Source organism: Chlorocebus sabaeus, chromosome 16 (genome assembly GCF_047675955.1).
Source record: "Chlorocebus sabaeus isolate Y175 chromosome 16, mChlSab1.0.hap1, whole genome shotgun sequence".
In the NCBI taxonomy this organism is placed as follows: domain Eukaryota; kingdom Metazoa; phylum Chordata; class Mammalia; order Primates; family Cercopithecidae; genus Chlorocebus; species Chlorocebus sabaeus.
The window spans coordinates 41574389-41591364 of record NC_132919.1 but is presented as its reverse complement, the minus strand read 5'-3'; the positions used below and the strand labels follow the sequence as shown (position 1 = coordinate 41591364).

The 16976-nt window shown below is 43.0% G+C and overlaps 2 protein-coding genes across 15 annotated transcripts in view; one reads left to right on the top strand and one right to left on the bottom strand.

Annotated features, from left to right (window-relative positions):
- The window catches only part of C16H17orf67 (chromosome 16 C17orf67 homolog), a 44286-nt gene extending 39720 nt beyond the window's left edge, over positions 1-4566 (bottom strand). For 4 of the 6 annotated variants that reach the window (XM_073004916.1, XM_073004917.1, XM_073004918.1 and 1 more), the window contains exon 1: positions 3628-4566. The gene's annotated coding sequence lies outside the window, so the exon portion shown is untranslated. Of the gene's footprint in view, positions 1-3609 lie in introns of all 6 variants that reach the window. The other 2 variants (XM_073004915.1, XM_073004919.1) reach the window with 1 other exon arrangement.
- Positions 4567-4746: 180 nt separating this feature from the next.
- DGKE (diacylglycerol kinase epsilon) overlaps positions 4747-16976 on the top strand; it is a 42365-nt gene continuing 30135 nt past the window's right edge. For 7 of the 9 annotated variants that reach the window (XR_012088812.1, XR_012088811.1, XR_005238744.2 and 4 more), the window contains exons 1-4: positions 4747-4990; positions 5426-5907; positions 15080-15239; positions 16753-16872. Coding sequence is in view for 6 of the 9 variants with exons in the window: in XM_008011380.3 (XP_008009571.1) it covers positions 5444-5907; positions 15080-15239; positions 16753-16872 (744 nt within the window). In the remaining 3 variants the exon portion in view is untranslated. The other 2 variants (XM_008011375.3, XM_008011377.3) reach the window with 2 other exon arrangements.

Sequence of the window (16976 nt, the reverse complement as noted above, 5' to 3'; positions counted from 1 at the left end):
TCCCAGCACTTTGGGAGGCCAAGGCGGGCAGATCATGAGGTCAGGAGATTGGGACCATCCTGGCTAACACAGTGAAACCCTGTCTCTACTAAAAATACAAAGAAAGCCAGGCACGGTGGCTCACACCTGTAATCCCAGCACTTTGGGAGGCCGAGACAGGCGGATCACGAGGTCAGGAGATCGAGACCATCCTGGCTAACACGGTGAAACCCTGTCTCTACTAAAAATACAAAAAATTAGCCGGGCGTGGTGGTGCGTGCCTGTAGTCCCAGCTACTCGGAGGCTGAGGCAGGAGAATGGCGTGAACCCAGGAGGCAGAGCTTGCAGTGAGCCGAGATGGTGCCACTGCACTCCAGCCTGGGCGACAAAGCGAGACTCCGTCTCAAAAAAAAAACAAAAAACAAAAAACAAAAAACACACAAAACAAAAAAAAAATTAGCCGGGCGTGGGTGGTGGGCGCCTGCAGTTCCAGCTACTCAGGAGGCTGAGGTGGGAGAATGGCATGAACCTGGGAGGTGAAGCTCGCAGTAAGCCGAGATTGCGCCACTGCAACAGAGTGAGACTGTCTGGAAAAAGAAAAAAAGAAAAATCTTATGCAAAGGGAAATTTATTTTGGGATAAAGTAAAAGGGAATGTTTAAAGAGAAATTTCTATAATAGTTAGATTCAAATAGCGGGTATTTTTCAAAAAACAAAATTGATAAATTGCATGGAAATGGTTTTATTTCACTACAAGAGTGATGTAGTGAGAAATTTCTAAGAAGAAATCCCCTTGGACAACATTGGGGAACCCCACATCACTTTTCCCCATCTCCTCTCAAAATCACCAAAAACATTTCTCAGTGGAAAACTGAGGAGACTTCTCTCTCACAAAATTAAACCAAGGTTCCCACAGTTAGTGTACTCAGACACCAGTGATGTCCCCTCATTAGGCAGTGAGCACAGATGGGTGTTATCCTGGTGGAAGGGAAGCAGCAAGAGACATTTTGAATAACTGTGGTGGAGGGGAAGTCACATAGATCAATGACAGGGACAGCAGCTGCAGACGTGCTTTGGTTCAGCCGGGTGCAGTGGCTCACACCTCTAATCCCAGCACTTTGGGAAGCTGAAGTAGGTGGATCACCTGAGGTCAGCAGTTCAAGAGCAGCATGGCAAACATGGTGAAACCCTGTCTCTACTAAAAATACAAAACTTAGCTGGGTGTGGTGGCAGGCACCTGTAATCCCAGCTACTTGAGAGGCTGAGGCAAGAGAATCACTTCAACCCGGGCAGCAGAGGTTTCAGTGAGCCTAGATCGTGCCACTGCACTCCAGCCTGGTAGACAAAGCGAGACTCCATCTCAAAAACCAAACAAACAAACAAAAAAAAAAAACAAGTGCTTTGGTTAAAGATAGCAATGAAGATTAGAAAGTCCCTGTCTTAATGCTGCTCTCCTTTAAGGCAGATATAATTAAACAATATAATTAAACACACAACACAGCATGTAAGGAGGTGCCAGTTTTATGGAGAAAAATCAAGAGGGAAGGGAGGGGAGTGACACGTGGGAGGGTGGGGCAATCTTGGTAGGGGTGGTCAGCAAGGCCTCTGTCGGGAGGCAGCACCTGAAAAATGAAGACATGGAGAACTTTGTAGGAAAAGGGGGTGGAACTGACAATAGCCCTGAAAGGGGCATGAGTCTGGTGGGCGTGAGGACCATGCAGAGGCCAGAGTGGCCTGAACTCAGTGAATGATGGCCAGAGTGGGAAGTGAGTGAAGGGTACCAGAGGTCTGAGGATGGAGGGGTTCTCCCCACAGTAAGAGTTTCATTTCAATATAAAAGTTCAGAGGCAGCATGCAGGGAACATGGTAAAGCAGGCAGACAAGCTGGGAGGCTGCGACAGTGATTCCAGGGTGAGAATAGTGACAGTTGGACCAGGGGAGTAGTGGAGGTGGGGATGGAGAGATGCGCTCAAGTCCAGGACCTGTGCTGCAGCCAGAGACCGACTCACTGAGGCCTGTGAGTGCCAGAAAAAAGGGGAGTCAGGATGAGGACAAGGAGTCCACTGTGAGTATCTCCCTGAGGGGTGGTGTTCTTTGCTGGAACAAAGAGGGATGGCAAAGGAGGGGCATCTGGATGATCAATTGGAATAAATGTTTGGGAGGAGACTCGGGACCAGGACCTTCTTACACTAGAGTAGAAATACCAAGTGCTCAGATGGACATAGGTAGAGAACTTGGAGGAGCAATCACAGCATCAGTAAGGAACATGGAGGATCACTGGGGGGTGAAGTTACTATTATACGGAAGTCCAAGGCCTGAGCAGATTCCAAGGGGTGAATGAAATGAGTCTGCTAGTGGTCAGAACGCTCCTCAGGTCTCCCAGTAGCCACAATACCACAAAAAGCCTCAAGAGTGACCTCCCCAACTCTGTTCCCATTAGGGGACCTGAGTTGTGCAGAATCCTCGTAAGACAGCCTCCACCATACGCGTGTCTATGCATGTCCACATGCCGTGTATATACATACAGACTGATGAAGATCCCCTCCTTGACCAAGCTCTAGCCAGGCTTCCCTGAGCCCCCTTTTCAACTAGGCCTCCACCTTGGCCTATGAAATCTGCAGACTTCAGCAAAACAGGATATGGTCCATCCTTCGCCCATATTAAAAGGCTTAAACACATAGTTTGTTTCTTTTTCTTTTTTTTTTTTTGAGATGGAGTTTCGCTCTGTCGCCCAGGCTGGAGTACAGCGGTGTGATCTCGGCTCACTGCAACCTCTGCCTCCCGTGTTAAGCAATTCTCTGCCTCAGCCTCCCGAGTAGCTGGAATTACAGGCGCCCACCACCACGCCCAGCTAATTTTTTCTATTTTTGGTAGAGACGGGATTTCACCATCTTAGCCAGGCTGATCTTGAATTCCTGACCTCGTGATCCACCTGCTTCGGCCTCCCAAAGTGTTGGGATTACAAGCGTGAGCCACTGCACCTGGCCTAAACACACAATTTTTAACTACTCAAAGCTGCATCCATAGGATGACCCCCCCCCAGACCCCCTAAAGTGTCTGCCTTGGAAAGCTGCCAAAAGAACTCACTGTTGGTTATTGGCAACACCTTACAAGCAGCCCCTGATGTCCCTTTCTTAAAGAGTTAACAACAACAACAACAAACTAAACAATTGTGAATCCTTCCTCTCTCTGGGTTGTAATGTCTCCGACACATCAGGAGTGTCCTTCTCAAGAACCTGAAAGCCATTCCTCCAACATGCAATTACCAGGAAGCAAAGTGCCTATCTCCCAGTTCCCGTGGGAGGATAGGACCCTGACTCCCATAACAGTCATATAATAGGCACTGTCGCCTAACCGTACCTACATTGACCCACCCTTCACAAGTTTCACTTTCCTGACTACTGAGTTCCTGCTCATCCCCTTCATACTCCCTCTCTCCTCCTCTGAAACACCCAGTCACTTCTGCACAAAGTTCAGTCCTGTTCACGAGGTACCTTCTTCCCTATTACAATAGTACATTGTAAATCTGCTCTTACCACTTTTACTAGTGTCAACCTTTATCTTCTACAGTTAATACACATATACGCACACACATATGCATATATATACACACATATACATACACACATACACGTATATATATATACACATCTATAGGTGCATTCTTAATGAATGTTATGTCTTCTCTAATCCTTTGGAAGATATCAGGTATTTATTCGCAGTTTTCCTATGATCTCTGTTTCTTTTCTGTTCCTTTGGTCCCTTGCTTCGGTGTGTGTTTTCTTTCCATCTTTTACGCTAGAGGAAGTCCTCAAGCAAGTCCTCGGCTCCCATTCCTACGTGTGTGGTAGGAAGGAAGCCGCTGAGTGGAGCTGTGCGCGCTGGGGCGGCGCCTGTGTCTCTCCGGATTCCGTGTTTCTTCGGGAGTGCTGAGCGGCGGCGCTTTGGCGTCCGCGTTCTCCGGGTCCCTGATGTGCTGCAGGCTGCAGCCCGCGTGGTTGCGGCTCAGGTCCACGTGGGGCCAGTAGCACTCCAGCCGGGAGCGGGCATTCCTCCGGAACCTGCGGCTAGACTACAGCAGCACGAGGTGTGCTCCCATCTCCGGTGGTCTCCGGCTCCCGCTGCTCCCCTTTCTCCCCGGCCTCCGGCGCTGGCGGGCGCGGGCGGCGGGGTGGTGGATGGGAGGCCCGCCCGCCACCGGAGGGGGCGGAAACCGCGGCCGGGCTCCGGGTCAGCGGCGACGAGCGGGCGGCTACCCCGCTCGCCCTAGGCCTCCACGCCCGCCCGCCGGTCCTCAGCGGAGGAGCGCTCGGGTCTGCGCGACTGCGGCCGCCGCACCTACCTCAGCCGGCCGCGGCCATGGCGGGCGGCGGCGCCGCGCAGGCCTCATTCCGCCTCATCCCACCTCGGTTCCCAGTCGGCGTACGCTTCCGCGGTGGCGGCAGTATAGGCTAGAGGTTCGGCTCATGCCGGGGGCACTCGTGTCCGCGCCGAGCGTGGCCCTCCCCCGCCGCGGCGCTCCAGAATTTTCTATGATTATGAGTTTTTGGCGTTCAACCCTCCATCATCTCAAACGCCCCACTGTTACTCCGCCCCCTTCCCCTAGGCCCCGCCCCCAGCCGCAGTGCCCTGCCCTTCCATCCATCTCCAGCCTCCTCCACGGCCCCGCCCCCTCAGGCCGGTCCGTCTCCCCTCCCACCTCACACCTCCGCCCCGCCCGTCAGCCCTGGCTCCGCCCAACCAGGGGCTCGCAGCCGTAGGCCCCGCCTCCTGCTCGCGGCCCCGCGCGCCGGGTCGGCGTGCGTGCGGCTGGAGCCTCAAGCGTTTTCCCCCCGCCCCGGCTTCATCGCCGCCTGCGGCCCAGCGTCGCACTCCTCCTGCGCGAGGGCGGCCAAGGCCTGGCCAGGAGCCGCGCCTCCGCCCGCGCGAGCTAGGGCTCGAGGACCGGCGCGGCGCAGGTCTCCGGAAGCCTCCCGAGAGGGGCGAGGGCGCCGGGCCGCGCGTGGGGGCAGGTGGGGCCCGGGAGGAGACTGCGCCCGGAGGGGAGTGCCAGGCCTGGGCCGACGGTTACGGGTGCCGACCGGCGTCGCGTGGCCTGAACGCCCGGCCTTTCGGTGGAGGGCAGCTTGCCCCTGTGTGTTGCGCCCTTTCGTGGGTCAGACTGGCGGGGAGGTGAGGCGGCGGCGGCGACAGCAGCAGCCGCCTTCGGCTCCTGGACGCGCTCCCGACGTGGGGCGGGTTGGGGAGTGGGGACTAGAGCGTGACGGCTGGACGTCGCCTTCTCGGCGCGGCAGGTCCCGGGCGACCGGGGTACGAGGCGCAGCGCCGCCCTCGGGAGAGCGGAGCCACCTGGACTCAGGGCGCCCGGGTTGGCCCCAGAAAGGCAGGAGGGGAGCGGGGAAGGGATGGCGAGCCCGGGGTGCACCGCCTGTTTCTTTCCTCGTTAGGTATCGTCCTTGGAGAAGATGGAAGCGGAGAGGCGGCCGGCGCCGGCCTCGCCCTCCGAGGGCCTGTTTGCGGACGGGCACCTGATCTTGTGGACGCTGTGCTCGGTCTTGCTGCCGGTGTTCATCACCTTCTGGTGTAGCCTCCAGCGGTCGCGCCGGCTGCTGCACCGCAGAGACATCTTCCGCAAGAGCAAGCACGGGTGGCGCGACACGGACCTGTTCAGTCAGCCCACCTACTGCTGCGTGTGCGCGCAGCACATTCTGCAGGGCGCTTTCTGCGACTGCTGCGGGCTCCGGGTGGACGAGGGCTGCCTCAAGAAGGCCGACAGGCGCTTCCAGTGCAAGGAGATTATGCTCAAGAATGACGCCAAGGTCCTGGACGCCATGCCCCACCACTGGATCAGGGGCAACGTGCCCCTGTGCAGTTACTGTATGGTTTGCAAGCAGCAGTGTGGCTGTCAACCCAAGCTTTGCGATTACAGGTATGGTCTTCATGGACACTCACTGTCCCAGAATGCGCCGTGGGAGTCAGGACTTCATAGAGTGGTGTAGAGGCCTGCTTTAATCTCTGCTGATGACCTAAACTCGTTTTGAGGAAGCAAGCTAGTAAATAAACATCCCTGAGTTTGTGCAAGCGTGGCAGCTTTGCAGTAGTCATTTGCTGAGATGATGCGTCCAGCCTCCACTCCTCAGCCAGCCTGCCCTTTTGGGTAATAAAACTTGGCTCCTGACGTTAATACAGAGGTTTCTAAGTGGTGCTTGCTTCATGGCCACTGTAGATTTTAGCTTTTGTTCCTATCGATTATTTCGTTATTTTAAATAAGGAAAAATGAAATATGGACAAATTAACTTTTCCCTTCAGCCGCAAAACTGGTGGGTCACAGGTTTTGTACTATGAACGTGCAGTGAAAACAAGTGTCATTCCGAGGCAGCACTTCTATATCTTTTGCTAATATAGTTGTTGGTATCATAGCGAAATATACTGAAAAAGAGCACTGAAAGTAATATTCCTTTTGACGCTTGGTCTTTCAGGACATGTTGAATCTTAGATAAGTGACCTTGATTAAGCCAAGAATATTTTAATGTATTTTATATACACACTGGACAACACATTTTTGTCCTTAAATATTGTCTGAAAATAGGTGAAGATGTCCTTTGCTTATGTTGGAAATTAGTAAAAGAGAATGCTGCTTTGCAAATGATCTCTTCTAACTCAGTTCACAGTTGAGAAAATTAAAGCCCGTTAGGTCCACTCTGGTAAAACAGGACTGGCCTCCAGGATTTCCAACTCCAGACTAGCACCTAGCCTCCTTTGAGCCTTAAGTCTGGACATCATCACTGTAATGGATTTTATTTCTGACAAGTAGAAAGGCCCCTAAACATGCTTAAGAAATGAAATAGGCAGTAAATAGAAAGCTGCTTTTTAATTTTTTTAATTTTTTTTTGCAGAAATTATTTGATTAGCATGAATGCTTTTATAATGTCAGTACCTGTTTTTAAGTCTTATTTTAAATAATTTTACAGGTTATCAAAGAGGCTTAAGAATAAATTTTCAAAATAATATATTCTAGCCAACTACAAAGTTTTGTAACCATGCATTTTTATTTGGTATTTTTAAAAATTAAATGCTGTCCTTCTGGCATCAGTGAGAGCCAAGTTAGCAGGGACCTTAAATAAATTTCATAGTGAATTGAGTATTGTTCTATTCCCTTCTCTGGTGTAGCCTCCAGCAGTCTGTGTCTGTGCAGAATTATATTAAAAATGGTTTCCATAAATAACGCTATTTCAAATACTCTTGAACACATTATCATAGTGCTTCTGATCCTCCACCCAAATGATCTTTCTAAAAATGCAAATCTGGTCAAGTCCCTGCTCTGCCTAAAACCCTTTAAATTGCTCCCCATCATGTAAGCTGATTGTTTTACAGTGTAAACCCCTAAGTGCTTATTCACAGGGTACATAAGGTCCTAGTACTCTCTGGCCTCTGTCCTTCCAGTTTTATCTAACACCACCTGCATTAAACTTTATGCACCAGCAACACCAAGCTTCTTGTAATTTCCTTAAAATGTTAGGCGTTTTCTAAGCCGGGCGCGGTGGCTCACGCCTGTAATCCCAGCACTTTGGGATGCTGAGACAGGCGGATCACGAGGTCAGGAGATGGAGACCATCCTGGCTAACACGGTGAAACCCCGTCTCTACTAAATATACAAAAAATTAGCCGGGCGCGTCGGCGGGCGCCTGTAGTCCAGCTACTCAGGAGGCTGAGGCAGGAGAATGGCGTGAACCTGGGAGGCAGAGCTTGCAGTGAGCCGAGATCGCGCCACTGCACTCCAGCCTGGGGCACAGAGCGAGACTCTGTCTCAAAAAAAAAAAAAAAAAAATGTTAGGCGTTTTCTGACATTTCTGCCCCTTTGCTCAAAGCTTTCCTCTCTTAATATTCTTCTGGCTAGCTTCTAGGCACCCTTAAAGACCCATCCCCTGTCCTTGTCCTTTCCTCCAGGAACTCTTGCCTGATCTACTCACCTTCCCTCCTCCCCCAAATTTTCCTTTTTGGTGATAACATAATATCCTATATCTCAGTGGTTCTCAAAGTAAGGTCCCTAGACCAGCAGCATCAGCATCTCTTCAAAATCTGTTAGAAATGCAAATTCTAGGGTTGTTAGATTTAGCAAATAAAAATAAAATATTTCAGTATTTGGAGCATAAAAACTATTTGTTGTTTCTCTGAAATTCAAATTTAACTAGGCATTGTCTTTTTTTTTTTTTTTTTTTTTTTTCTGGCAATCCTAGCCCAACCCCAGAGCTACTAAATCAGAAACTTGGGCTGGACATCAGCAGTCTTGGTTTTAACAGGCCCTACAGGTCCTTCTAAAGATAGAGAACTACTGCTATATTTACATATCTTTAAAAAAGCATGCACCTCTGTGTCTTAATTTTGTGTCCTCCCATTGAGCACACTGAATCTTTGTGATAATAAATTTTCTTTTCCTCATTAGTGCATTTTTACAGAGTACCCCTTACCCCATAATAGAAATTGTCTCTGTGTAATTTAGGAGATATTTATTATTCCCAGGAGAAGAGACCACAGTGTCCTGAAGTTGTACATATTCTACAATGTTCTGAACTGATTTATGTTGGCCAGTAATTTTATATAACATTACAGTCTCCTGTGACCTTCTGTAGGAATGAGATACTTTGGAATGAGAAACAAAATAAATAGCTACTTAGAACCTTAAACACAGACCAGACAGTCCTTTGCTGAATTTTATCTAGCCCTGAGGAGGGCTCCTTCCCTGTCTGCATCTCATTCTTAAGGAAGTGAGTGAACTCTGCAGACAAGTTAGCATTTCAAAGGACACTAATGAGAGATGATGACTGAGTTTAAAGCCTGCAGAATAAGTGAGAAAGGCCCTTTAATTTATACTTATTCAGTCATTATACTTATTGAGCATCTATTTTTGTACTAGACACTATGCTAGAGTCTACTTTGTAGATTTTTTCTTTTTGTGTGTTCCTGTTTCTACCTCCAACCACTACAATGTATTTCTGCACCTGGTCTCTTATTTCCCTATTCTTCTTTTTCATTTTCTTGTCTCTCCTCTGACTAAAATAGGGAATTAGGTTATATTTTTACATATTCAATATGTTTATTAAATGAACCTTTGTTTCTTGTAGTGTTCTATCTCATTAAGAGAAAAATAAATTGCTTTTTAATTTATAGGACTTTTTATTCATTACATCCACCCCACGCCCCACACACAATTACTGTGATTAGTAAAACAAAGCTGCCGACTCTCAGAAGGCAATTACATTGGCCTCAATGTAATTAGTCTCAGCTTTGATCATAAATTTTGTTTCTATATTCTATTGGTATATGTTTATTCGTTTCATTAATTATCTGAAACAGTGAAAGATACCAAATCATCTTCTAGAGCAGAGGTGGGCAAACTTACTGTAAAGAGCCAAAATAATTTTCAGCTTTCCCAACCATTTTGTCTATCATAATTACTTAACTCTGCCATAGTTGCAGTGCAAAACCAGCCATGGACAATACATACATGAATGAGCTTACCTGTGTTCCAGTAAAACTTCATTCACAAAATCAGATGGCAGACATATTTGCAGTTTGCAGAACCCTGTTCTAGTGAATCTCATAAATGACCATCTCAACTTTATGTATAATTCAGCTGCCTCCTTCAGCACACTAAAAAAGAGAGGTATTGTGAACAGGTAATTTTTTAGAGAAAATAAGCCTTGTTAAACCTTTTTTTTCTTTTTCCAATAAAGCAGTCATACTCTTGCACAAGAACAGCATATAAATTCATGAACCATTCTGCATTTTCATATGAAGGAACTTTCTAGAGTAATGTTCTGTATCTTGATAAGGGTTTTAGTTACATATGTTCATTTATCAAAACTCAGGAAGTATATACGTACATTTCATTGTATGTAAATTTTACATCAAAAGGAAAAAACAAATCATGAATTGTAGGTAGTGATAAGCCTATTTGCTGATGTATTTAGGAAGTATTCTGATGTCTTCAGGTTACTTGGAAATGTACTAAAAATAAGATGGATTAATGGATGGATAGAAATGTGACAAAGCAATTACAGAAAGATGTTAATGGTAGAATGTAGGTGGTAGGCATACCTGTAAAAAATATTTTTAAGTAAAATATTTTAAAAAGTAAACTATTCTTCTAGAATATATTTGCTGAAATATTGAAGGGTGAGATCTCATACTGTCTGCAGTTTACTTTCAAATGATTCAGCAAAATATGAGTTTATATGGAAAGAGAATATTGTGGGAGAAAATGTTCATTAAGAATCAGCATGAAGGATGGGCTTAGGGTATTCATTTTGCTATCCTTTTGACTTCTCTGAAAGTTTGAAATTTTTCAAAAGAGAAAGAAAAAAGATCATAAGCTGTTACCCAGTGACATGATGCTAAAGCTGAAATATCAACACATGTTAGTAATGTCTTATCTTCCCAGTGAGTTTGAAATCTATTGTTAAATACTAATTACAACATATGTAAAGACAATAGGCTTCAGGTTTGAATATGGTATTTCTAAAGAAGAATATAATACTGAGTAGTAAGTGTTTTATTTTATTTTGCTTTTTGAGACAGGGTCTTGTATATTGCCCAGGCTGGAAGACAGTGGCATGATTATGGCTCACTGCAGCCTCAGCCTCCCAGTTTCAAGCAATCCTCCCACCTCAGCCTTCCAAGTACCTGGGACTACAGACATGCAACACCACGCCTGACAATTTGTTTTTTCTTTTTTGTAAAGATGGGAGTATCAGCCTGTTGCCCAGGCTGGTCTCAAATTCCTGGGCTCAAGCAATCCTCCCATCTTGGCCTCCCAAAGTGCTGGGATTACAGGCATAAGCCACCATGCCTGGCCCTATTAAGCATTTTAGCTGTACCTTTATGGAGCAAAGGCTTATAATAGCTATTATATTGGTTAAAATAATCTTTTCTGGGCTGGGCGAAGTGACTCATGCCCCTAATCCCAGCACTTTGGGAGGCCAAGGCGGGCGGAGTTCAAGACCAGCCTGACCAATATGGAGAAACCCCATCTCTACTAAAAATACAAAATTAGCCAAGTGTGGTGGCGCATGCCTGTAATCTCAGCTACTCGGGAGGCTGAGGCAGGAGAATCTCTTGAACCCAGGAGGCAGAGGTTGCCGTTAGCCAAGATCACAGCATTGCGCTCCGGCCTGGGCAACAAGAATGAAACTCTGTCTCAAAAAAATAATAATTATTATTATTATTTCTGAAATTTATGAGAATTTAGTAAATGATCAATGTTCTGTCACAATTTATTGGGGATAGAAAAGATGGTTTTATGAATCGTGTTAGGACAAGTGCTCTTTAGGGGAGGGGAGAAGGTTAACCTTTCATAATATACCAGATTAATTACAAGTAGATTAATGCAGTGGTTTTTTGTTTTTGTTTTTGTTTTTTTGAGACAGTCTCACTCTATTGCTCAGGTTGGAGTGCAGTGACATGATCTCGGCTCACGGCTACCACTACCTCCCAGGCTCAAGTGATTCACCCACCTCAGCCTCCCAAGTAGCTGGGATTACAGGTGTGCACCACCATGCCTGGCTAATTTTTTACATATTTTCAGTAGAGACAGGGTTTCACCACGTTACTCAGGCTGGTCTAAAACTTCTGACCTTAAGTGATCCCCCCGCTTCGGCCTCCCAAATCCTGGGATTACAGGCATGAGTCACTGTGTCCAGCCAATACAGGGGTAAATAACATGGTGGTTCATAAAGTTCTGGAAAAGCCTGATACTTTCATGAGATTCTAAATGGAATCTATAGCCCCAGAAGGTTAAGAAGCACTGAATTAAAGGTGTAACTATGAAAACTGAAGTGTGGGAGTAAAAAATAACTCTCGGTGAATATCTAGGAAATGGTAAAGGACTTTAAAACATAACAGCATTTAACTAGGTGCCTGTAGCCTAGCTACTCAGGAGACTGAGGCAGGATCACTTGAGCCCAGGAGTTCAGGCCAGTGTGAGCAACATAGTGAGACACTGTCTCTTGAAAAAACATTTTTGGCCAGACTCGGTGGCTCACGCCTGTAATCCCAGCACTCTGGGAGGCCAAGGCAGACTGATGAGGTCAGGAGTTTTTGAGACCAGCCTGACCAATATGGTAAAACCCCATCTCTATTAAAAATACAAAAATTAGCCGGGTATGGTGGCACGCACCTGTAGTCCCAGCTGCTTGGGAGGCTGAGGCAGGAGAATCACTTGAACCCGGTAGGTGGAGGTTGCTGTGAGCCGAGATCGCACCACTGCACTCCAGGCCTGGGCGACAGAGCGAGACAACATCTCAAAAAAACAAAAAATTGTTTTTAAGTGAAACACCATTTAAGCCAACTACAAACGGAAATATATATGTGTATATATATATTTTTAAAACTTAAGTAGATTAAAAAGAAAATTTTAAAGAAAACTGAAGCATGTTTGCAATAAATATACCAGAAAAGAGATTGATATTCTAGATAAATAAAAGTACATGCAATTATTAAAACCTAGTGAAAAATGAATATAGAACATGAATGAATTCACAAAAGGGGATTGAAAAACTCAGTTTTACCTAGTAATCGAAGACTTCCAGATTAAAACAATAGGATACCTTTTTCTATCAAATTATCAAAGAAAAATTAAGTACTAATGAGCAGCAGTATTAGTAAGTGTTACATATGATGGGCATTTTCATGCAGTCTTAACAAGCATATTGGACGAACATCCAGAACCTTAGGAAAATGCATGCCCTTTGATTCAGTAACTTCCAAGACTGCAAGGAAATAATCTCATTCATTTACCCATATTATTTATATTTTCAAAAATAAACTAAATATCTTTTTTTAAAGAACAGAAAAGAGGTCAGGTTTGTTTTGTTCTGTTTTGTTTTGTTTTGTTTTTTGAGATGGAATCTCACTCTAATGCCCAGGCTGGAGTGCAGTAGCACAGTCTCAGCTCACTGCAACCTCCCTTTCCCAGGTTCAAGTGATCCTCCTACCTCAGCCTCCCTAGTAGCTGATTACCACGTTACCACGCCAAGCTAATTTTTGTTTATTTTTCTTGTTTTTTGAGACGGGGTCAAATAAATTATACTATATTCACATGATGTAATAATATACATTTTTTACAAACCATGTTTTTAAAAAAATGAATGCTATACAAAAAAGTTTTATGATACAGCGTAGAAATGCATTATCCAGATATATATACATCATACTTCTAACCTGAAAAACAAACGTATACGCTATAAAACTGAGAATACATAAGTCAAAAAGTTAAGAGTGACTCTCTCTGGATGATTTTTATTTTATGCCTTTTTGTATTTCTAAGTTTTTAGAAGCTAATATTATTTAAAATAATTTTTAAAATTTATACAAGTAGTTCATGTATATATTCTGGTTTTTAGGATCTCAAGCAATACATACAAACAAAAATGTAGGCGAAAAAGTTAATATTTTTCCCATTCCTCAATCCTACTTTTCTTCCCAGAGGAAACCATTATGAAATAATTCAGTGGTTATCCTTTCTGATTGCTTTTGATGGTAATATACTATTTTTAAGTTATGGTAGACCAATAAATAGAGATATTATGCCTCAGCCACGTAACCAGTCTACTATAGTTTCTCAAGTTGAGTTTAAAATTAACAAATGTGATAATGCAAATTATTTTCGTTTTCTCTGTAACAGATTATACAGAGAACTCTTTCTTTTAGCAGTAAATAGGACTCCAGTAAACAGCGCTAAGTACTTGACAAATCTGAATATCCAAAAGGAAAAAACAGCTTAAAATAGAAGGTCAACAGTGGACCTCTGGGTGAAAGAATGTTTATCCTCTTTTTTTTTTTTTTTGTATTCATTTAATTATAACCATTCTTTTCTGGTGGCCTGCTTTATCTCTTCAGTCAGATCTGCCTTACCTGTGAGTGGATTAAATACTTAGCAAATTAATAATAGAAACCCAGGACCTTTACCAGCTCTGTTCTCTGCTTGTTTTACCAATTAGGTCCAAACATAGTTGCAAATCTGAATGCACATGTTCTTATGTCTATTTCAAAAGCAAGCATATGAGTTATTTTCGTATTGACTGACAAAAAGAAATGCACTGTTGTACTTATATTTACAGGTTAAGAGATTTTCAGGTTGGTCCCTGATGAACTCTTCAAGGGTCCATGTCAGTGGGGCATTTAAACAGCAAGGACGTTAGGCCTCATGGACCTACATTTCAGCCAAAGCACAAATATATATAAAACTATCATTTTAGATCAGCTTTTGTTTATGTGGATCATATCTATTGATATTTAATTAAAACTGATAAATTTTAAAAATATTTTTTAAATAATAGTAAATTATTTTTATGAAAATTTAGTGAGGAGAGTTACATTGTTTTAAATTTTTGTACGTTTCTTTCACTTATAGTTCAGCTAGATTATCATATTTGCTTCTGTTGTCATAGCACATGTCATAAAGCTTCTGGAAAACTCCACTGCACACTTTTGAGAGGATGAGGGTGAAATAACTCTTTAGTATTATTATTAAAACTTTAACCTCACAGATGCCCTGAATGGATCTTGGGGCCCCCAAGCCACATTTTAAGAAATGCTGTTAGGCCAGGCACAGTGGCTCACGCCAGCAATCCCAGCACTTTGGGAGGTCGAGGTGGGTGAATCATTTGAGGTCTGGAGTTCGAGACCAGCCTGGTCAACATAGTGAAACCCCGTCTCTACTAAGAATACAAAAATTACCCGGGCGGTAGTGGCACACATCTGTAATCCCAACTACTTGGGTGACTGAGACAGAAGAATCACTTGAGCCTGGGAGACGGAGGCTGCGGTGAGCCGAGATCACACCACTGCACTCCAGGCTGGGCGACAGAGTGAGACCCTTTCTCAAAAAAAAAAAAAAAAAAATGCTATTAGATTAAACTGCCAAATATGTTCAAACCTTATTGCTTCATTTCACTGTGTAGATACATCTCTTTTATTTGCCAAATGTTATGGTAAGTAAGAGTGATAAAATTACTGTTTTATTTTTTAACAAAAATGATGGTTTTGTGGGTTATCATTGAGATTATGGTTTAAAATTAACACTTGTTTCTTCCTTCCCTCAGGTGCATTTGGTGCCAGAAAACAGTACATGATGAGTGCATGAGAAATAGTTTAAAGAATGAAAAGTGTGATTTTGGAGAATTCAAAAACCTAATCATTCCACCAAGTTATTTAACCTCCATTAATCAGATGCGTAAAGACAAAAAAACAGATTATGAAGTGGTAATTAGAGTTTATTTCTCTTATATGATTGATTTTTTAAAAGCTGCTTAAGTCATTGTTTGAGATGGTTAAGACAGTATGTAAGAAGAATTAGTGCCGGGAATAAAATAAATTTAAATAACAGATCAAGACCAAGGAAGGAAATAAAATGCCATTATGGTAAGCCATAAAACCCTACCTGGTTCCTAGAGATGGGTCAAAAATTTTGGCTTTTTGAGTTCTTTCATGTCTAAAAGGAAGTTGGAAATGTTATATTGATGGTTTCTAATTCACTGCCTGCATCTGAATGACTTAGGGAGCTTTTTAAAAATACAGATTTCTGAGTAGTACTTGCATTACCATATTTGATTTAGTAGGTATAGGGTAAGTCCAGGAATTCATCTTTTTTTTTAAGGTCCTCAGAAGATTGTGATAAACAGTCAGTTTTGGGATTCATGATTATTGTCAGTGAGAAGAAAATAGATTTTCCTCACACCTTGTTCTAAAAATATTTTTCGATTTTGAACTTTATACAGGGTCCCTAGAGATCAGTTTACATTGCACATTAAATGCTCCTACAAGTAATGGTGAACATTAAACCTGTTGACAACAGTTTATAGTATGTAGATATGTGTATGAAATTGATGTAGCTTACTGAATCAGTCTTTATGTAGCTCTTAAGGAAACATAAAAATTTATAGATTTTTTTTCTAATTGGATATACTAAAATAATTAAACTATTTTATTGTAAAATCGTACCTTTTTCAAATTAAGATTTTATGTCTTACATGTCACCTTTATCAATATTTCTGCAAGGAAAGGGACATTTTAAATTTTTCAAACAATATTGTTTTGACACTTTTTTTAAAAATGTACAATCTCTTATTTATCTGAGTTCAACCTGAGATCACAAGAGAGGATAATCTCTAAGTCAAACCACAGAATAACTTCATTAATGGTTACATCTACAAGGAGAAGGGAAGAAGAAATGATTACATTGTGAAAAGTATTAATTTCATTTGACTTCGAGCTATTAGAAGTCCAGATTTTTTAATCTGAGTGCCCCATTTTAAAAAAAAGAAATAAAACCTTGCAAAATACGCTAGAATACATCCAGTAAAGGAAAATCAAGGTAAAAGATCAGAGAAAAAAATCAGTGTCTATTCTGTGAGTGGTTGAAAGTTATAGGACAGATTTTCAACTCAGTTTAAGTCCAAACTTTCTAATAATTTGATGTAGCAGTGTAATAGGCTGCATTATTAGTGAGTTCCTTATGTGAGTGTCTTAGCATATGCTGGATGACTTATCTAGAATAATGTAGAAGAGAATTAAACATTGAATGGAAGCTTAAATTAGTTAATTTCTGAGGTTCCCTTCCATTCTTAGAATTCTTTGATTTTTATATTGAATTGAGAGAACTGGTATAGTTGTTTTTATTTCAGCAAATTATAGCACCATTGTTCTCAAGGCATGGAAAATGTGTTTTTCATCTTTGAGATTCTAAACCCTTTTCACTCATGGCAATTTCTTTTAGCTAGCCTCTAAGCTTGGAAAGCAATGGACGCCGTTAATAATCCTGGCCAACTCTCGTAGTGGAACTAATATGGGAGAAGGACTGTTGGGAGAATTTAGGATCTTGTTGAATCCAGTCCAGGTAACTAAAGAAAAAAACTTCCTTTCTTTATTAATGTTTTAATTTTCCCTAAAATGGAATGGTTATTAATGCTTTAAGTCACTAATCACCTGATCATAGGAAAG